This window comes from Oryza brachyantha, chromosome 4, assembly GCF_000231095.2.
Source record: "Oryza brachyantha chromosome 4, ObraRS2, whole genome shotgun sequence".
NCBI classification, from domain to species: domain Eukaryota; kingdom Viridiplantae; phylum Streptophyta; class Magnoliopsida; order Poales; family Poaceae; genus Oryza; species Oryza brachyantha.
In genome coordinates this window covers 18928605-18949555 of record NC_023166.2, presented here as the reverse complement: position 1 = coordinate 18949555, position 20951 = coordinate 18928605, and the positions used below count along the sequence as shown (strand labels likewise).

General features: G+C 42.2%; 3 protein-coding genes, 1 long non-coding RNA gene and 1 other non-coding gene across 5 annotated transcripts; 1 reads left to right on the top strand and 4 right to left on the bottom strand.

Moving 5' to 3' along the window:
• Positions 1-27: 27 nt before the first annotated feature.
• On the bottom strand, positions 28-4883 carry LOC102713621. Its single transcript, XM_006652795.3, has 16 exons — positions 4723-4883; positions 4442-4588; positions 4022-4113; positions 3833-3929; positions 3533-3576; positions 3312-3400; positions 2944-3035; positions 2703-2849; positions 2468-2615; positions 2307-2383; positions 1698-1769; positions 1365-1412; positions 1087-1214; positions 844-1003; positions 543-744; positions 28-431 (listed from the first exon to the last, which is right to left on the bottom strand). Exons 1-16 carry the CDS (start codon positions 4846-4848, stop codon positions 382-384), a joined length of 1719 nt encoding a protein of 572 aa, XP_006652858.2. The 5' UTR covers positions 4849-4883; the 3' UTR covers positions 28-381.
• A 3183-nt stretch (positions 4884-8066) lies between these two features.
• LOC107304106 lies at positions 8067-8929 on the bottom strand. Its single transcript, XR_001550103.2, has 3 exons — positions 8836-8929; positions 8594-8697; positions 8067-8480 (listed from the first exon to the last, which is right to left on the bottom strand). It is a non-coding gene; the product is annotated as an uncharacterized LOC107304106 (long non-coding RNA).
• A 2664-nt stretch (positions 8930-11593) lies between these two features.
• On the bottom strand, positions 11594-16593 carry LOC102722855 (putative disease resistance protein RGA4). Its single transcript, XM_040523251.1, has 6 exons — positions 16550-16593; positions 16368-16443; positions 15817-16246; positions 15646-15762; positions 13229-15579; positions 11594-12604 (listed from the first exon to the last, which is right to left on the bottom strand). Exons 1-6 carry the CDS (start codon positions 16591-16593, stop codon positions 11594-11596), a joined length of 4029 nt encoding a protein of 1342 aa, XP_040379185.1.
• A 1419-nt stretch (positions 16594-18012) lies between these two features.
• Positions 18013-20223, top strand: LOC102722575 (chloroplastic lipocalin). The gene is made up of 5 exons (XM_006653725.3): positions 18013-18250; positions 18557-18695; positions 18917-19162; positions 19372-19662; positions 19877-20223. Exons 1-5 carry the CDS (start codon positions 18168-18170, stop codon positions 20153-20155), a joined length of 1038 nt encoding a protein of 345 aa, XP_006653788.1. The 5' UTR covers positions 18013-18167; the 3' UTR covers positions 20156-20223.
• Positions 20224-20436: 213 nt separating this feature from the next.
• Positions 20437-20547, bottom strand: LOC121054340. Its single transcript, XR_005811744.1, has one exon. It is a non-coding gene; the product is annotated as a small nucleolar RNA snoR97 (small nucleolar RNA).
• Positions 20548-20951: the final 404 nt, after the last annotated feature.

Genomic DNA, 20951 nt, shown 5'->3' with positions numbered 1-20951 from the left:
GGTAACTTCCTTGGGCATTGTTTTATCTGAACAATCGCATCCCAAATATAGCAGCTCATCGATGTATGATTCCTTGATAAAATCTACAGCGTTCAGATATCTTAATTTACAGCACTGCTTACACTTCAAAAGATGTACATATATACGACAATCACCACATGGACATACTCAATGAGGTACAAACGTTTCAGTTCCCATAAACTGGAAAGGCACATCAAAGCAAATCAGCTAGCCTTTAGATCGAAGAATGAACTGAATAAACTCATATATAAGAGGCACCACACTTAGATCTTCATCATGATATGACCACCAAAAACCTCGGTACACATGGAGTCTGCCTGGGAAACATTCCATGAATCCATGGCACTCATGAAAATGTTCTCATACCGTGGGGAGGAGATCGTCAAACGAAAAATCATGAATTGGTGTGCCTGCAAAAAAAAAAAGTTGATTTGCGGAGTAACTCACGTGTTCTTCATACATAAGACTTATTAATAGAATTAAATATCAGTAGTCTAAGTGCTAACTAAAAGAGTTTTTACCCTTTTGCACAGCTAGAAGGTAGAATGGAATGTGAGCTACCATCTTTGTTCCTCCTTCACTCCAGTTCACAATACCAGGACCATTTCCCTGTGCGGTAGATGGTCCCAGTACAGATAAACAAATGGCTGGTTCATTCATGAGACCTAAATAGTCACAAGCACGTTGCCACACTCTCCTGTCTGAGGTTCGGGAACGAGCAACCTGCACGAAAGCAAATAACAAGCTCAATCAATGAAATGATCACTGGTAGTAATCTAGCGAACCTTAATATTATTTGAACTGGAAGGTTTAGGACACTACCTTAGCCAATGATACACGAGCTCTGGGAAGCAACTCATTATGGAAGGTTGCTAGCTTTGCAATGGCAGTCACCACAAAGCAGAGGAGCCTAGCTTGAGATGACTTTCTAGAAGATGCACCCATAGGATCAAATCCTGTGTCCTGACTTAATCCCAAACGACTTCACAGCAAGAGATAAAAAGAGGTCAGTCAAAAGTGATGCCATGTATGTTGAGAAAAGAAGACCAGTTTGACCAAACCCACCTAGTGGCCAGGTTTTCATATAACAGCAACTCCAAATTTTCAAACAGTTCACGAGCTACATCTTTACAATTTTTCCCTCCAGCTCCATGCTCACCAATGGCCCAACACAAATGCAATGCTAATTCAGTCTGTGTAAATCACATTCAATCAGAAAACATAGTTGAAATGGGAAAGAGAATTAGTTATTCAAGATAATCAGAACTAGGATAATAGAGCAGGTAGAAATTAGCAGTTTGGTGAATTTATAAAATCAAAATGTAGTTGAAACATATACTTGCCTTTGCGGGATTATCATGAGCCTCCCCAAGTTTGTCCGTAATGGGCTTCTGCAGAATGGTTTCAAATTATAATGCAAATTTTTAATGGAATCATAAAAGGATGTGCTACAAATGTTCACTCTCAGAAAAAAAATGCTACAAGCATGGCATATTTGTTCAGAGAATTGGCATGTAAATGTTTTTTTCCCTTGAAAGCACAGGAGAACTGTGCTTCATTCCATTTAAAAGAAGGAAATATTTACACCAAAGGGGAGAGCAAACCCCCTTGACAAGAAAAGAAAAAATAAACCTCTCACCAAGGAAAAAACTCAACATAGTTATATCCATACCCACCTTTAGAAGTGCAATGATGTCAGGGGAGCGCTGGAATGCAGTCAGTATGAAATCTGAAAGTCTTTTCCTCACCTACAGAAATATTATAGCAAGGAAATTGTTAAAAGGGTGATATAAAATTTTCAAAATAGCCAAACATAAATCCCCATATGAAAATATACCATCATTTTGGACTGGAGATACAGATGATGTGAAGAAATATGAAAACATGATTTACTTCTTCATTTTGTTCATTAGATACTTCCAGCACAATCTAGATGACTGTATATATCAGTTTTCGATGTATATTACAGCAGATGTTCCACAAACCTTAAACTTTTAGGATTACTTTAGCAATCAATAATTTTACTTTTAGAAAATAGATAATAAGAATATCCAAATATATGGATGTATCCTCAATTTTTTTCCTTGAGGAGTTTGATTTTTAATTACTCACTAAAAATGTAGTTTAGCACTTTGGTTCAATCATGAAAACTGGGATAGGGAATGCCAGGCATCCATTATGACAAAACCATTCCTGATGATCTTCCTATAGAACTGTAGTTACCACACGTCCAGTATTAGACACAAGGGGCAAAAAAGAGGAAATAATGGACCCACTAGACCTACCTCAAAAGAGTATACTTTGTCAGGGAACATTGCAGCATATCTTGACATAACTACAGGAATCAGCGCGCATAGGAGTGCTGAACCGACAAACAGTAGAAGGTCAAATCAACAATATGTTGGTCATCAGCATGTATAGCAATTCAGCAAGATAGGCAACCTACAGTCGTTAACATCCCACAATGCTGTTGCAAAATATAATGTAAGAAAATGAGGTGCCATTTTCAGTGACTGTTTTAATCTGTCCGATTGTGGGCTGTTAACTGCTGCCTGTAAGGTTGAGGATATCGTAGGAGATGTCCAATGTTTTGCCTGAGGAAAACATCAGAAAATGACAAGACTAGATCAAGGTATTCAGTGAAGAAAAGAGAACATATACTTCAAGGAGGAACTACTTACAGCAATACCATCATTCTCATCTTTTAGAAGATCAAGGAACATCGGGTCAGCAAGATCTAGAGGACCACTATCATCAGAACCTGCATTTCCACTGGCATCTTCTATAGCAGAACCAGTGTATGCTTCATCCATTAGTGCAAGTAGCATCTGTAGGATAGAAAAAGTTTAGCGGACTTATTATTTTTTGATAAAAATGATATTTCATTTACAGCTCTTAGGCAAAATCATTATGAAAATCAACCTCAGGAGCAGCACTCTTCTGAATAGTAGCTATACTACTACCAATGAGAGTTCCAGAACTTCTTTCCACCTTTTCCAGTGCTACCACTAGCACTGTTTTGTTCCATGAATAAGTAATACAACAGACGAAATCAATTAGTAAAGAAAATCATAATAGTACAGGATAAGCATCCTCAGGAGCAGCATGTAGACACATCTCACATGTTGCAAGAGATGTGCCCCAAATGTCAGTATTCATTGCATCAAGAGTTTAATAACATTACCATGATTTAAGTTGGCTCTAGCAACTAAAATCATGAAAGTTTACAGCCTTGTACAGACTTAAGAAGCTAGAGGAAAATCCTGAAAGTCTGGAATCAGCAAGCTTACGTGGAAGATCCATAAGGGACAGGAAGAGAGGAAGAAAAGATCCTGCCGACATCATTAGCGGAAGCACTTCGGAGAACTTCCTCTCCAATCTAAAACAAAGGAAAACCAAGGTAGATATGTCAACTGGACTGCTGGAAAGAGGTAGAATGGACTTCTTCATATTTAGTCAGTAAAACATCAGCAATTATGCGATGAGTCCATGAGCAATTAAGACGGTATACCTCTCACCATTTGATGCAATTAGCTTCAGCAACAATGGAAAAAACTACACGTAGACAACATTAGATAAGCAATGTCAAATATTAACATCATTAAATATTAATTTAGAAAAAGAACAAAACAGAAAAATAAAAAAGGAATGGAAGAAATTGGATTGAGATCAAGAAATATGCTTGATTCATTGGTCCTTGCCAGCAGAAGCCTAGAAAACAATTGTAATGACAATGTAATGTATGGTAGTTGATACAAGATATAGATATTTTGACAATCCTAGTTCTATATAACATTTCATGGTATGACACCTGTGGAATTAATGTGGGAAAAAAGATCAGTATCTTTGTCTTGTTCGCTATCAGGAATTCAAGTGTGCGCTCTGCGACAATAGGATCTGCAAATTCCCTATCAACAAGAAAGAATAGCAAGTAATTTTGAGGTTAACCTGCAAGAAATCGAACAAATGCATACTAAATACATCAAGAAAAACATATTACCTACTCAAGCAAGAGCGGAAGAAGGTTCTCAAGCTACCATCAGCATCATGCAGAACTGCCTCCCCAAAGTCCAGGAAGAACTGCAGAATGGTCTGCGTAGGGAAGAGAGGAACAGTATGGATTATTAGACAACTTATTGTTCAAGTCTGACAACTAAAAATGTTTTTACATTATAAGTGAACCAATCTAAATGATATTCACCAGCAACTGTCCAGAGACTGATTATATAGGGTCAAACGGGGATCATAAGCTTCACAGTTAACATTAGAGAAAGTTCATTCCTAATGATGCAAACATTCCACGTGCAATTACCAAAGCATTTCAATGATATCGCAATCCATCTAATAGTAACATGTAAGAACAACATCTGCAGACACGATGGGGAAAAACTTCACATCAGTGAACCGGAGCACAACGTACGAGTAACAGCACGCCACTGGAGGCCACGGATTGCGTCGGTGCGGCGGCGCAGCGCTGGAACAGCTTGCTCATCACCGGGAACGCCCGCGCCACCATCTCGTCGCTGGCTCCCTTGGCCTCCTTGCACATCTCGCACACCCTCCTCACCTTCGCGCCGGCGAAGGCACACGAGTCAAAAAAAACCAAAACGTGAGCACACCACCACCCCGCCGCCCTGATCCGAAGACCAAGGGAAAGGGCCCGAGGAAAGACGGGGCCGCAAGCCAGCGAGACTCGCTTACGGATTCGAGGATGTTGGGGTCGGAGGCGGGGTCGGAAGCCGCGGCGGAGTCCCTGGAGGCGGCGGAGAGGGAGCGGAGGTGGAAGCCGTAGCTGCCGTCGCTGGCGGCGAGCTCCGGCGAAGCCATGGACGTCGCTCGCCTCCGACGAGCGAGTTGAAGATGGGGAAGGACCAAGCATGGGCCTCGGCCCAATAAGAGCCCATTTAACTACTAACTAGGCCCACGTTGCGTTGAGCGTTCTGGGCCGTTGGATTCAACGTGTAGTAGTTCATCTGAGCCATCGAATGACTCGGCCTCGGCCTCATTTTCCAAGAAAAATTCTCCACGCCTCGCTCCGGTCGCCGGCTCGCCGCCGTTCTCCACCGCGGCGGCGCTGGGACCTGCCGCGACTTAAGCCCCGCCCCGGCGGCGTCCGGAGGTATATGATGGACGGTCAGCGGAAGCGGTCGAGCAGGACCATGGAGACCCGTGCTACCAAGTTGTAGGACGCTGGACGCTGCAGCTCCTCCATGAACTTTAAATAATATGCTTCCCCCGCCCTCGGTTTGTTATCGACCTTCCTATGCAGGGATTGTCGTGGGTATGTATGAAAGGAAACTGGAAGTCAAGGACGTTATTCCGTTCCGGATGAGATTATTAAATGAATTTATAGAAATTGGGTCTCTGCCTGCATCCGCACCCGCAGGTTGAGATTGCCGCCATCACCACTGTGAAGTTGTGCTAGCTCGCTCTCCATTGATGCCTAGCTAGAGCTAGCTGGCTAGACCAGCTTTGCTTGTGTTGGGGGTGTATGTTTTCTGGTATCCTTATATGATTAATTAATACCTTGATACTTTCTGATACATGTTGATACCTTCTGGTATCATGTCATACCACTTAGAACATAATAGATACCCTGTTGATACTTGATGATAGCATTATGTATCTTTTGGTATCATCTGACACCTATTGATACTAAACGGTATCATCCAGGTTTTCGTATGAGATCAAGTGATATATATTGATACTTATTGATACCTGTTGATATATGCTGGCATCATATGATATCACTTAGAACTAATGATTTAATGTGTTATCTATGATACCAAAAAAATATACCTGTGTTTTGGTAATACCATGCATCATGTGAAATACCAGAATGGGATACCATGTAGTCTTACACAATAGTTACGCATGATGAGTTACCATGGCTAGCGGTGACGCGAGGCGCAATGGAGCGAGGAAGTACGGCAGCGCGCGTGGTACGGAGGAGGTGCGGCCGTGCAGAGGTGTGCAACATGGAGTAGGCGCGTATACTACTTATACTGTTCATACAGTATATTGTACGCTAGACGTCCTCTAGAAGAAAAAATGTTCCTTTCTGTTAGGTTCAGGGGTTGAGGAAAAAATTGTCACCTTCTTTTGGTTTATTCAAATTAGTGGTTCATGTTTTTATGTCTTAAATTACGCTAGCAAATTCAGTCTCTAATTCTCTCTGTTTCAGCTTATAAGATATTTTGGTTGGCAACAGGGTTGGTTGAGGCTGGATTGGGCAAGAACGACCCCAGCCCTGACCTTGACCCCGATAGATCTCTAGACCCGGACGGGGCCCTGACGCCCCCGAGAAACAGTGGACAGAGAGAAAGGGGTAGAGACTAGGACTCACCGCCGTCAGAGAAAGGGGTGAGGATGTCGGCCGCCACACCGCCGCCTTCTGCTCGCCATGTCGTGAGAGTGAGAGAGAGGGGGAGAGAGAGTGCGGCTAGGGTTTGTTTAGGATTTTATTGGGCTTTCAACCTTTTGGGACTTCAATTTACTATGTTTTAAAGTCTAAAAGACCTCCCCGAGCCCCCGCGGGCGTAAACCCTCTCTTGCCCCTACCCCCGCAAGGGAAATTGCCATCCCTAGCTACCATGATCGACTACAACTACTACATGAATGACTACCTTTTTTTAAGATAAAGGAAGCTTTTATTGATCTCATATAATTACATCAAGGTGATACAATCACTCGAAGACCACTTCCGGTCTCTGCATAACTAAGATGCACACCGACAAAAACTAGACATAAGTATAACCAAGTATTAACAAAAGAGCAAATCCTAACTAAGAAGAAATCCTCAATCTAGATTGCCACCCATAGTCCTGGGTAAAAAACTCCGTGACCACCAGTTCCAATTGCTGAGACACCATAAACACTGTATTCCATGATTCAGGCTTCTGGAGGATAGCCCACGTACGGAGCCCATGTGCTATTGCCGTCGGGCTGGACGCCACTCTCTCCCCGCAGTGGCGCTTGCCTTCAGGACTGGTGGCCTTTGTCTAGAGTAAGCTTACCTCACCACCTGAGGTCCTGCTTTGACTCCTTAGTCCTCCTCATCTCCTGGCATTTGTGGAATGAGCGAAATCACAGGATTTTTGACTCGAGGTTGTCTTCCGTCTTAGCAGTGAAGGAGCTTGTAGTTTCAGAAGGCCAACTCTGGTCAGCCGCCAGTGTCGCTATCTTTGGTGATCTCTTAGGATAGTAGAGCGGTCTTGCCTCCTCCTCCCTCTTTTGGAGTTGCGTTTTTCTTAGTCGCGTGTCTAGTTTAGTTTTTTTCTTTCTTTTACCTGCTTGGGTCTCAGCCTTAAGCCCGTCAAGCCTCTAGGCGTTGTGTTTTAAAACTCTTTCCTGCTAATATATTGACGTGCAAGTCTTTTGCGCGTTCTGAGAAATCTACCTTGATAGACATTTAGACATTTATAATAAATCATCAACAACAATTATAGTAAAAACGTCCGTTTTATCGTTATCGTTCATGATATTCCCGCCATGACTACGGAGGGAATAGAGGGGAGAGATAAGAGATGACAATATAGAAAGACGCAGGGACCAACCTAGGTGGAGGCATGTCCATCGGAGATTCCAGTTGTAATTATTCTCTTTGCTCATGTTATGACTGAGCAGGAATGTTAGAAGTATAATTAGATACAGTTACAAATAATGGAGTTGAGCAGAAACTCTAGAGGTAAAACGTAGAATCCTCGAGATATATAACAAAATATTAAAGAGAACAGATTTAAATCATCTCTAACTTACATTTTACTCCAAAACTTATGTACACTATATATACAGCTCATAAGGATCAATGCAATACACAATAGAGTATTAAGATTTTTCTTAATTTAATATTTTCCATGGAGGGATCATAGCAAACATAGTTCAGAGGTATTGATTCTGCATCCGCAGAGAAAAGAGTAATGACATAAAAGAGCTGAGTTCGGATATGACTGGTATTCAGAAAAGGAGTACTTAGGCTCATCGGCAACTTTTCCCATTATCTAAAGAACAGAAAGAGTACTAACATAAATTTGTATGCAATGAAAATGGGTGCTCGTACATAATTACATATTTGGAAGCAGCTAAGAGTAGTTACATATTTGAAAGTAGTCAAGAGCAGCTATCCTGCTCTTGTTCTATTTTGAGAGAGATCCTTGGAGAACAATTACAGAAGTGATAAAATAATCTTTGTGTGATCAATCTAGCCCTCCACATCATATTATTCAAAACAAGAAAATGACGAAAAACGAGAGCCCATGCTTCATCTAAGACTGATCATTTTAATGTACAAGAAGCATGCTGGCGATTCTTAAGGAAGCTTCAACTTCAGTAGTAACTCAACATGAATCAAACTGGACTTAAAAACTTCCCATGACTTCAAGCCAGATTGTAGACTTGTAGTACTGCTTTGTTCTGGCGAAAACTTCCTTGCACTTGTCCATATTTTGTCTGCTGCAGTGCTGCCAAGGTGGGCAACACAAATGTAAGTACTTTTCACCATTTCACCATGATGAATACTTTGCCATAACTACCAAAAGTTTGACAGAACTGGAACTAACTGTAGAACACTCACCATATGAAGGGAAGGAGTGGCTTGTTTGGATTATCTTTGCAACAATTCGTAGTCATTGAAGTTCATTGAACTACAAAATCTTATCGGAAGGAGCATTTTGTTTCCTACATCAAGGGATGAACAGAATGAACAGAAAATCGTTGACAATACCACAGGACACGGATTTTTAGGGGTGCAAAGGCTGCAATCAAGACGTTAAGGTCACAGGGGAACTCACGGCATAATATGCAAAAAAAAATTACATTTCACATTGGCACATTAGCCCTTGGAACAGATTAAGTTGCATACTTGCATCCACTGGACAGTACCATTTTTATGTTGCTGTCAGTAGCAGAAGATTACCTGAACAAACACACCTGTTGTCAGGCCATATGAGGATTCCATGTATGCAGTTGGGCAGTATGTAAATACTCAGAATTGGACAGAACAAAAAAATAATCACGTTGTCATGGAAAGAAATTAGAAGAAAAATACGTACTAAGAAATCAAGTTCCTAGGAGATCCACAATAGATTTTGCAACCTATGGTCAAAAATTATGTCTAGCGTTGGCACAGTAGCATCCGTCAGAAAGTACCATTTTCATGTCTCTGTCAGTGGCAGAAGATGACTTGAACCAATCACACTTTTGCGAGGCCATATGAGGGATCCCAAAGGAGATGATCTACAGAAAGAAAGTGTCACTGTGGTAGATGATTTGAGATTAACTTTCAACAGTATGCGTCTAAGTGTAGTAGGAAGATTATTAATAATAGTGAATACTTACAGAGTTACATAGGCAAGATTGCAAGTATTCAGTTGGGCAGTGTGTAAAATACTGGGCATCCTGATTTAGGGGACAGAACAAAAACCGAATTACTTTGACATTTTAAGCAATGAGAAGGCAATTAAGTAACCACATAACTCAATACGAAGAAGCTGACATACCAGAGTTACAGAACTTCACCTATGCTTCAAGAGTGTGCTGGGCACATCGGTTTTACTTCTCTTCTTTTGACCTTCATGCCGTTCTAGTCTTTCCATTATACAGTTCGCTCCGTAGTTTTTAATATTCATCCAGCGCTAAGAGGCTAGAATTTTCAAAAAAAAAGATAAAAAATACAATGCTATTTTAATATTATTACTTTACAAGTTCCGAAAATGGAGATGTGAAGTTTTAAGACAAAATATCTTGGATTGGAGGAGAGAAAAAAAAATCCCAACGATGTCTACTAGATTGAGGATATACTTAGCAATTGCTAGGAATGGTATACAATTTGCGACAGAGGAGGATCAAATGGTAGTGTATTTCTAGCTCAAAGATGAAAAATAAGTACTCCTATGATCTGTTCTGTTGTGCTCTGGAATGCTCAATATCTAAGCAATAGCATTAAACGTTCACATCGTCTGAAATGCAAATGTTCTGTTGTAGCTGCCACATTGTTGTTTACCAAAGCTGTGTCGCCACCGCATCTATCTAGCTATCCAATAATCATAGTTCTGAATCTGAAAGCTTCGAACCGTATATCAGTTCATGTTACTACTTTTTGCAATTAGAACTTAAAAAAGTTATAAAATTGCTTTTTTTTACAAGAACATGTTAAGCATAATATTAGCCTGAGCCTGAAAGAGCATGTTGTGTATAAGAATATGATTTGATGGTAAATTTAGCTCAATCCAAATACATTCTTAAAACTATTAAAATTACAGAATATTGGTAAGGCCAATTTAGGCTACAAACCAAACCGGCCAGTTGACATAGGAATATGATTTCATCCGTATTCTTGTGAAGGTCATGCATGCTACTTCCTCCGATTTTTTTCTGTTTGACGCCGTTGACTTTTTATCTACGTTTGATCTTTCATCTTATTCAAAAAAAATTATAATTATTGATTATTTTATTATGATTTGATTTATTACTAAAGTAATTTTAAGTATGATTTATAATTTTGTATATTTGTACAAATTTTTTGAATAAGACGAAGGGCCAAACGTAAATAAAAAAGTTAACGGCGTCAAAAAAAAACACGGAGGGAGTATTAAGTTTTGTTAAGTGATAACTAAGAAATTAAATGATGCTAGAACAACTTCATAGTAGAAAATGTAGCATTGGAAAAAAAATAATTGCAAACCTTAATATCAGTTGCAACGTACCGGAGCTTACCATTTTCCGCCATTATTATTCCATGATAATATTTTGTACCATCATATATGTCAGTCCAACTAGCTAAACACCACTAATATCCAGGAGTGATGACCAAAAATATACTGCTAGAACCAAAGTATTAAGAGGCCAACTAGAATTCACATAACAACACCTGCACAACAAAACCGAAAAACAATGGTTAGTAAGCTGATTGCAACATAACTCTGCAGTGGTATTAATTGTGGAATAAATTAGTATTTGCAACTTATGCGAAACATCTGAAAAATCGATTAAGAGTACAAGTAGTATGCTTTTAAATAAGATCAAGCTGTTTAGGAACAAGCCATCAAAATATTTGGAACAACTTAGAGCACAAGTGTAACAGAATTATGCGACTAACCTGAATTTTTTTTTTAGATAATGGAAATGGTTTACATCAATTAACCATAACCATTCCCTAAATGCAACCCTGAAGCACAAGATATGTTCGTTTTAAAGACAAGTATACAACAAGAGCAACTAATTCATGACAGCGATGATAACCTATATGACATTTGTTTCTTCAGTATGGTTTTTAAAAATGTTGGTGCACACTTCTAGGCATTGAAATGATACATCAAGAGTAAATTTCCTATCCACATTTACTTACATGATTTACATACAGGAAGAGGATACCGACATGAGATCCTCATGTCAGAAAACGGTGGATGATGAATTACTGAGTTCTACAAGACTACAGGAATGCACGAACTTGAAGACAGCGGCCTGCACGGTAGGTTGAAAAAAAAATCCCTCAGATTATGCAGCAAGTACATCAAAACACCAAAAATTGATGCAACGAGACTTGGGAATAGGGAACAGGGAACCATTTGTACCTTTACCATTGTAGTTTGATATTTGAGGTGGTTCCTATTAGCTTCTTGCACCGCTGTTTAAGTTTCTCGTTGCCGCAGTCTCTGACATCTAGTTCTTGCAGTGAACCGGGGAGGCCGCCCGTGGGTAGCGACCGGATGGATGGACAGCGCTCAATCTGTAATGTCTTGAGGCTCTCAAGTCTACGTAGTCCCGCAGGGAGGCGCTGCAGCTTCTCGCAGCACCAAAATACGAGGTGCTGGAGGGAGGTGAGGAGCTGAAGGGCCTCCTCTTGCTCCTTTGTGAAGTGCTCCACCTCGTTGTTCGAATGGAGGTATAGGCTGGTGAGGGAGGAAGAGAGGAGTCTGCAGATGGGCTTCACAAGGACACCCGTGAAGTCCTTCGTCACAAGCTCCTGCAGTTTGGAGGAACGCTGAAGAAGAGGCTGCTGCTGCTCTTGTTCGTCCTGCAGCCCCTTGAGTATGGAATCCAAACCAGCAAAGAATCTGGGGGTTCCATTAACATTTAATTTACTAAGTTGGCCCTGGGTAAGGAGAGGCCACACGCCCTCACATCTCAAATCCTCCCCACAACCTGATATGATTAATCGAGTGAGAAAGTTGAGGTTTGAGAAATCCAGGGTCTGCACGCCCTCCACACGGCCTAGAATTTGGAGGTATTGCAGGGAGGACGGGAAAAGGCAGGCTAGGGCCTCGTAGGCGGAAAACAACTTTGGGCAGCCAGAGATTTCCAGTCTCTGGAGGGAGCGCAGGGGTTGGAGCCCCCATCCTCCTGCTTCTTCACTGTGGCTGGTGGGAAGAGCAGAACGAGCAACATCTAGGAGAAGCTCCGTGCAACGTTCGAGACTCAGTTCCCGTAGAGAGTTGCAGAGATGGGATGGGAGGAGCAGCATCCCATCTTCATCTTCTCGATCCTCTGCTACTTGCGGCTGATGATCCATGGATGGTACAGCTCCACCTTCCTCTGCTACTTGCTGCTGCTGATTAGATTCAGATTCGATCACTTGTGTATCCTCCTGATCATTTGTTTGCTGCTGTTCGGCAGCTATACACATCCGTGTAATGTTGCCGCAGCACCAAAGATGCAACTCTGAGAGCATTGGGAGATGAGAGAGCAATTGTGTCAGTACTTTTCCACTGGCAGGGCAATCCTGAATGCATAGGTGCTCAACTGGAAGCTGCCACTCATCATCACTCCTACTTTCTAAGAGATGAACCACAATACTTGAACGATAAAGTTTGAGTTTCTTCAGTGAAGTCAGCATTGGAAGGTGGCTACCAGCCAAAGATGGGCAGTCCTTGATCTCCAACTCTTGTAATTGGGTTAAACTATGGAATGCCAACAACTTGTCATTTAAGCCATTTAGATCCTTAATTCCTCTAATTGTCAACTCAGATGATTTGCTTGAGTAATACAATCTATTCAAACTTTTTCCTACATTTGCTATGTCAACATTGCACAAGGTCTGGGTGAAAGGAACAGGAGGCAGTGACACCAGTTCGGGACAATCCTCAATTCTTGTCATTCTTAGATTAGGAAACCAAGTTATTTTCTCATCTCCTTGTGATGGCTGCTGAGTATAATATGAAAATGGTAACTCTATTAGTTCTTTGCAATTCTCCACAATGAGTTCTTCTACGACCAAGAAGAACATAGGGCAAACTTCTTTTGCTACCCATCTTCTAAAATTTGGTAGCCCAATTAGTTTTAGTTTTTTCAAGTTCCGAAAGTTTTGGACTTTAGTACAACCAAAATACTCATGACCGGACCCATCCATAAGCCACAACTCTCCTAGAGGCGGAAGCATTTTCCAGTGTACTCCATCTAGACGGAGGGCCTTCAAACCTTTGATTGAGAGGCTTGTACCAAGCCAGGTTGGGCAAGTTGAGCCTCCATTTTTAATCTGCAACCCACTCAGATTGCTATGTGGCCGAAGGATCTCAAGTACTTGATTTTCTCTGTCAGTATTCCTATTGTTATCCATCCAATTCAGTGATAGTTTTTGTAAGTGTTTTTTGTATGATAGCTTTGCTTCATGTGCTATGTTTACTTGTACATCCTCAAGATTGCATATGCTTAGTGATCCTCCAAGCTCTGCCAGTTCCCCCAACTCTCTTAATTTAAAACCATCACTTTGGCTTTTTACCTTGAACAACCTTAACTGTTGTAAGCAACGGAATTTTCCCACATTAGAAATATTGGAGTGGACATCATCATATGGGACAAGGAAATGACGCAACTTTGAAAGATTAGTCATATCCCTAGGTAGACTACAAGCACCATGCCATTGTTCTATGTCCAAGACCCTTAAATGATAAAATCTTGAGAGGCTCTGCGGTAAATGTGATCCATTCATGTAATTTGACTCAAGCTTTATGTAACGAAGGTGCACAAGTTTTGGGAAGCTGTAAAGTATAGACTCCACAGGGTGTAACATTGTTGACAAATGGACAACACGCAGAGATTTTGCATCTTTGAACATATCACTGAAAATAGTAATAAAGCTTTCATCATATTGTCCAAAAATCATTAAGGTGTGGAGGTTTTCAGTTTTCAATCTACTTCCCATTTCAGCTAGTTTTTTCTTGAAACTTCCTTCGATAGTTCCTTCCTCACAATTTTTGAGACTCAAGATAATGGACAAGTGATATACAGATGGAGGTATTTCTATAGGTGTTCCACTAGAAGAATCTATATGTAGACATTCCTGTGAGGAAACCTTTAGTGCTAAAGCATGTAGCAGATCATGCATAGCATAGTATGTGTGCTCCTCATCTATTTCTTTTTTGAAAAACTCATAATTGACCAACTGATTTAAGTAGTTGTGCCCTATATCTTCGATTCTTTTGCTCGGGTGATCTGGATGTAGAATGTCTAGTCCTATCCAGAAGCGAATTAGCTCCTCATTGCTAAACTTGTAGTCCTCAGGAAACAAGGCACAATAGGAGAAGCACTGCTGGAGATGAAAAGGGAGGTAGTCATAGCTAAGCTTCAAAGCAGGCATAATATCATAATCACTAGTTTGTAAATCCCATTCTTTACTTTGAAGAACCCTTGTCCAATAGTCTGGAGTAGGATTATTTCTCAGTAATCTGCCTACGGTTTTGGCTGCTAGAGGAGAACCTTTCAGTTTTTTCACTATCTGGTGTCCAATTGAATTCAATTCACTTTCTTTTGGCATTTGATTGGATTCACCATGCCCAAACACACATGCCATAAAGAAACTCCAGAATTCTGTAGGATTCAATCCATCAAGTTGTGTCACTTTACAATTCTTGGTTTTAACCTTTTCTGCCACATCAAAGAATCGAGTTGTGACTAGAATTATGTTACCATTTACTTGACAATTTGTAAATGGAATTAACAGCCTTTTCCACTCTTCATCACTGCACTTCCATATATCATCCAAAACAACTAAAACCCTTTTTTGTTTTAATCTCTTCTCAATAAACTTCTGAAGTTGGTCCAAACTCTGTATCTGACTATCACCTTTTTCATCTTCAACTTTAGGGATAGAATTTAAAATCTCTTTTGACAACCTATACACGTTGAAGTCAAGGGATACACATGCCCAAACTCTAATTTGGAAATGATCTTGCACTTCTTTGCTATTGTAGATGTACTGTGTAAGAGTTGTCTTTCCTATGCCCCCGGGACCAACTATAGGAAGAACGGATAGATCTTGATGGTAGTGCACACCCTTGGTAATATTTTCTACAATTGTGTTCTTCTCAGGGTCCCTCCCATACAATTTAGGCTCTATACTTTTTGAGGTGGTTGTGGACCTGCTTGTAGTAGTATCACCGCCAGTGCCACTCCTGGAGCCTATGAACTCCAACTTGGCAATGGCAGAGCCTAATAACTCTAGATCAAGAATGGTAGAGACTTTAGCACATATGAGTTGTAATTGCTCTGCTATGTGCTTCATTCTTCTAGAGGCATTCACCCTATCAAAATCCAACTTTGGTGTTTTAGGGCCCTTCTTCCATGGTGCCATGCACGTGCACGTGCAGACACCACAGATACTTTGTTTTCCATCTCTAGGCATGTTAAAATGTTGGCTACCATCATCATCATCTGGTAGAACAGAAGAGCAGAGGAGTCGTTTACCGATAGAGCAGACAGTGCGGCGAGCACGGTTGGTAAGCTGCCGCATGCACCTGCAGGACTCCTCTTCGTCGGTGACGCAGCCTGGCCAAGCGCCACAGAGCACCTGCTTTCCTCCACCATGTTTTGGCTTGGAGGAAGCAGAGAAGCAGCAGGAGGTGCACTCAAGCTGCTTGGCAGCAGCCTTGGTTGTGTGGTGCGCATCGCGGACGAGGTCGTGGAAGCAGCCATGGTCGACGGTCTCGAAGGTCCCTTCGAGCTCGTCCTGGATGCGGAAATAGTCCAGCTCGTCCAGCACATCGTCGGCGTCGTACGCCAGGCCTCGCAGCTTCTGCAGCAGCTCTGTGAGCGCGGGGTTGTGGATCTCCCTGCCACGCGCGTTGTTGAGCATAGCCTGCGCATAGAGCAGCTCCATCTTGGCGGCTTCGATGTTGGGGCCGAGCGCCGAGCTGGCTGCCCACGCCTCCACAAGGCCGTCGGACAGTGGGCTCAGCGCCTTGCTCACCACCCACTGGGCACCTCGGATGGCCACCGAATCCGCCATCCCGTCCTGCTTGAATAGACACATAGCAATGCAATTCAGTACACTTCTGGGAGCAATGCTTGCACTAGGACTAGGATCACAGGAAGAGGATAATGTCACAATGTTATAAGTGTCAACACGTACTCACCAACGCAACAACAGGAAGGCTCCAACCTCCAAGACGAGAAGTATGGCGATGAGGAGCAGACAGCAAGGAGGCAAAGCTGAGAGCAGATGGATCAGAAAGATGAGAGATAAATAGACATGAAGAAAGGAAAGAAAAAAAACAGCAAGGAAAGAATGGGACAATAGCAAGCTACAGATTCGAACCTGCTGATCAGGGCGTACAAAGCATCATCTCTTTGCGTACGCATGGCGGGAATAACCACTCCTAGAGGCTCAAGCCTACCTTGAGTGCAGCCCAAGCAGCTTAAAATTGATCCTGTCTTGGCACTGGATTACTTCAGCATCTGCTGATTGCATCTTCTCGCGGTAAAAGCGTAAAGTGATTGATTGTCTTTGAGATGGCAGTAGTATAATCACAAGTAAACTTATCTTAAGTGAGAAGATTGAAGCGCTTCAGTAAATGGGCAACACCACTGGCAGCAAAACAGGGCTGAAGCACATTGAGTTTAATCTCGTCCATTTCACTATTACGGTGTTTCAGCAGCTAAATACTCTCTCCACTATTTTTATTTAACACCATTAACTTTGGATATACGCTTGACTGTCTTATTTTAAAAAAATTATATAATTATTAATTATTTTATATAATTTGATTTATTACTGTAATTTTGCATTATTTATAATTTTGTATATGTAGATAAAAATTCGACAAACGGTCAAAACGTATATTCAAAAATTACTGGTTACACGTTCCTCATGGTTGTAAAACTTCACATACACTCCTAGGAATATAAGTAAGCCGAGAAGAGCCGTGGTTTAGAGATGGTAACGGGACCCGCGATCCAAGACCCGATGGGTATTTACTCCATTAGGATACGGGTATGGGCTAAATGCATTACCCGTGGATAAGTAAACGGTCTTCACCTAACGGGTACACGGGTATGAGAACATTCTTATGATACCCATACCCATTTATCTGCGGATGATAAATACCCGGAAGCCCAAATGAACATTTTGGCCCATATATGAAATTAGGCTAGCCCAATATGAAACCCTAGATATTTAAGCCTCAACCCATATATGAAATTAGGCGGATTTATGTATTGTCTACTACTACTTAAGTATTATTTGATGGGATTTATGGTATTGTGTGACTGATGCGGATGCCTTATCGTTGGTTGGTTGCTACAATTGGATCAAAACATTTTTTGTTATTTTTATTGTCATGTCAAATTTGGTGGGTAAATGGGTGACCTGTGGGTGAGGCTTACCCAGGCGGGTACGGGTATGGGGAATTTCTTATATCCGTGATAGGTATGGAGATTTTGGTGGGTTTAAATTTCAATGGTGAATATGGGTATAGGGTAACAATACCCGATGGGTATTACCATTGCCATCCCTGCCGTGGTTACCATTTATGCTAATCAGATCCGATAGAGATTACCATAGAATTGGCTATTGCATTTACAACCATCCGTCATCCGTGGTTTTCAATTTTCCTTTCTTTTTGGTCTCGATTGAGAAATTACAACCATCCGGCCCATGGTTCACGCCCGCCCAGGCCCAGTCAACGGTCACTCGCCTCCGGGACGGCTGACGTGGGGACCTCCCATTGGATGGCACCGGATGCGCTTCCGCATCTCTCTCTCTCCTCCCAGAATCATCGGCCCGCAGCTCCTCGAGCTCCCGTCGTCTCCATTCGCTGCAGCGCCCATGGTCATGGAGGACAAAACCCCGCTGCAGAATCTGCCGTCGCATACGCTCCAGAACACGGTTTCGGCGGCCTAGGGCGTGGGGGGCGGCGAGGTCGCGGCCGGAATCCATGGCTCTCCCGCGGGCGGCGCTGCTGTTGGGCTCCCCCTATTCTCTTGTTGCGGCGCCAAACCCTGCTCGCCCTTCTTCCAGGTAACGAGTTCTAGGACTTACGAACGCCAGGGGCGGCAGCATTTAGTTGCGTTTTATCGTAGTGAAAATGAAAATTTTTGTACGGTTAATCTGGCCAGTTTTTTCGAATTCTGATGTTGCTAGAATCTAAATCTGTCTGCGTGCGTGTTCTTGATCTCAAATCGAATCCAACATCCAGTGAGCTGGATGTAATGCCGATAAAGCCCGTCAAATTATCTGTGCATGCTGCTGGTTTTATACATCATTTTTTCCGCTGATTTCTCATCGACAGAGACTTTCATAAATAATAATCTTCTTGTTTGGTAGGAGAAAATGTAGCCCTGCTGGAAGAAATAATTTCAGGTGTTCTCTGCATGACAAGGCGCCATTGAACACTCATGGAGTATCCACACGGTTGCTCTCATGCCTTGCTGCTTCTCTTGTTTTCATCTCTCCACCTTGTCAGGTACCTATATATGTTAACTTCTTGTCAGATGCACTCTAATTCAAGAGAGAGACTCGGGAATCACAAAGAAATGTCCGTTTTCCTTTAGAAAGTTTCTTGCTTTTGAGGTTGGAGAGGGTAAAACTGTTCTATACATTGCTGCATTTTACAGTCAGAACGGTTATTAATTTCAAACTTGTAACGTGGTATCGATGCACTCTTAATCTCGTATAGTTGACCAGGCTATCCCTGCAGAGGCCTTTGCACGACCAAAATTGTGCCAGATTGCAGACGTAGCTGCCATCGACAAAGATGCGGTTCCTCTGAAATTCGATAGCCCTTCAGATGAGGGAAGCATAGAGTTGATGATGAGGGGCATGACTGCCAAGAACTTCGATCCAATTCGCTACTCCGGAAGATGGTTCGAAGTAGCCTCACTGAAACGTGGGTTTGCTGGTCAGGGGCAAGAGGACTGTCATTGTACTCAGGTATTGTAGTGCCAGCAACCTCACACAAATAGTATTCAAGCAGTACCTGTGGTAATACAGATCTTAATCTGTATGATGCCCCAGTAAAATATACACACTGATATTTGACATCTTCTTATCAATCTAATTTGGAATAGATTATCCTATAATCAGAGGCATATGCTATCTTTTTCTATTCCCTTTAATGTGCAAGTTTGTTGGTACTGCAGGGGGTGTACTCATTTGATGAGAAATCACGCTCAATTCAGGTGGACACATTTTGTGTCCATGGTGGACCTGATGGCTACATCACGGGTATCCGGGGGAGGGTGCAATGCCTGTCCCAAGAGGACATGGCGAATGCTGAGACAGATCTCGAAAGGCAGGAGATGATCCAAGGGAAGTGTTTTCTCCGTTTCCCGACACTGCCATTCATACCCAAGGAACCTTATGATGTGCTTGCAACCGATTATGACAATTACGCCGTTGTGTCTGGTGCTAAAGACACGAGCTTTATTCAGGTCATAAACTGATCCCTGAACTGCAAACTACATCGATTTCTTAGCCCTCTTCCTTGTTATTCTACATATTGATAGAGCATACAATCTAGTTATTTAACCTGTTCAGTTAACAAGTTTATCATCAAATTTAGATATAAGCAAGAACTGAACACCGAGGCATTAAGCCAATGTACCAAATACCATAACATTGTTTTATCTTTCGGCAATGTATCAGATATATTCAAGAACACCAAACCCTGGACCAGAATTCATTGAGAAGTACAAGTCCTACACAGCCGACTTCGGTTATGATCCAAGCAAGATCAAGGACACCCCGCAGGATTGCGAGACCATGTCCATGGACCAGCTTGGCCAGATGATGTCAATGCCTGGCATGAGCGAGGCCTTGACGAATCAGTTCCCAGATCTGAAGCTGAATGCACCAGTCGCATTTAACCCGTTTACAAGTGTGTTTGAAACCCTGAAAAAGCTCGTAGAACTGTACTTCAAGTAAACTCCGTACTGTAAACTTGTCATGTTCAGTGTTCACTAAACATGAAGTTGCAATTGAATAAAATTCTCTAGTTATTTCTGTGTTTCACTTACATCCCTCATCAGATAAAAGGTTCAGCGAAATGAATAGATAACGAACTGTTTAGCATCCAGAAACCTTACTTCAGATGTACAAACTGCAAACTAATTATGAAATTAGCTTATACTAATTAAAGAACTTGTAAAATACAAGATATACACAATGTTTGTACAGTGGGAACAGATCCAGGTCAGTTTGGGTCGACATGTTGTGCTGTTATTCGACTCCAGTCTCGTGTGCTCGAGCAGAGAGACGGAGGTGATGGCAACACATTTTCTGTGCGTGTCTCGCGGTATCCATGCTTGGAACTGATGTTCCAACAGGACAAAAGATCATACGCAAAGACTCGTGAGTTCATCAATGGCTCAATGCACCAAACCCCAAAAAATCCCAACGAAAACAAGAAGAGAAAACCGGGAAGAGAACTTCAGACGGCGACAGCAACCAACCTCTGAACCTCCTCGCGTTTGACGGCCGCGGTGGCGGCGCCGAGTGGGGAACCCTAGAAACCGCTGATATAAGCAGCGGCATCACGCACGCTGCACGCGCGGAGTGGCCCACGTAACGTTACGGCCTCTAGATGGGCCTCCTTTTGAGAAGGCCCATCTATCTCGTGGGCCTGGAAAGCCTGTGAGGTGGTCGGCCACCGTGCAACTGCAACGAGGCCGAGGAAATCCTAGCCGTCCAAAGCGAAGCAACGGCTGGGATCGACGGAACG

What these genes read in the sequence shown, in the direction of transcription:
- LOC102713621 (XM_006652795.3), bottom strand. Translation starts at nt 4,848, where the DNA reads ATGGCTTCGCCGGAGCTCGCCGCCAGCGACGGCAGCTACGGCTTCCAC. An exon ending in ATTGTGGGATGTTAACGACT is followed by an intron (nt 2,384 to 2,467) that starts GTAGGTTGCCTA and finishes TTGTCGGTTCAG; the next exon opens with CACTCCTATGCGCGCTGATT. An exon ending in CTCGTGTATCATTGGCTAAG is followed by an intron (nt 745 to 843) that starts GTAGTGTCCTAA and finishes GCTTTCGTGCAG; the next exon opens with GTTGCTCGTTCCCGAACCTC.
- LOC102722855 (XM_040523251.1), bottom strand. Translation starts at nt 16,593, where the DNA reads ATGCGTACGCAAAGAGATGATGCTTTGTACGCCCTGATCAGCAG. An exon ending in TTGTACGCCCTGATCAGCAG is followed by an intron (nt 16,444 to 16,549) that starts GTTCGAATCTGT and finishes ATCTGCTCTCAG; the next exon opens with CTTTGCCTCCTTGCTGTCTG. An exon ending in TTCCTCCAAGCCAAAACATG is followed by an intron (nt 15,763 to 15,816) that starts GTGGAGGAAAGC and finishes TCACCGACGAAG; the next exon opens with AGGAGTCCTGCAGGTGCATG.
- LOC102722575 (XM_006653725.3), top strand. Translation starts at nt 18,168, where the DNA reads ATGGCTCTCCCGCGGGCGGCGCTGCTGTTGGGCTCCCCCTATTCTCTT. An exon ending in CCTGCTCGCCCTTCTTCCAG is followed by an intron (nt 18,251 to 18,556) that starts GTAACGAGTTCT and finishes CTTGTTTGGTAG; the next exon opens with GAGAAAATGTAGCCCTGCTG. An exon ending in AGGACTGTCATTGTACTCAG is followed by an intron (nt 19,163 to 19,371) that starts GTATTGTAGTGC and finishes TTGGTACTGCAG; the next exon opens with GGGGTGTACTCATTTGATGA.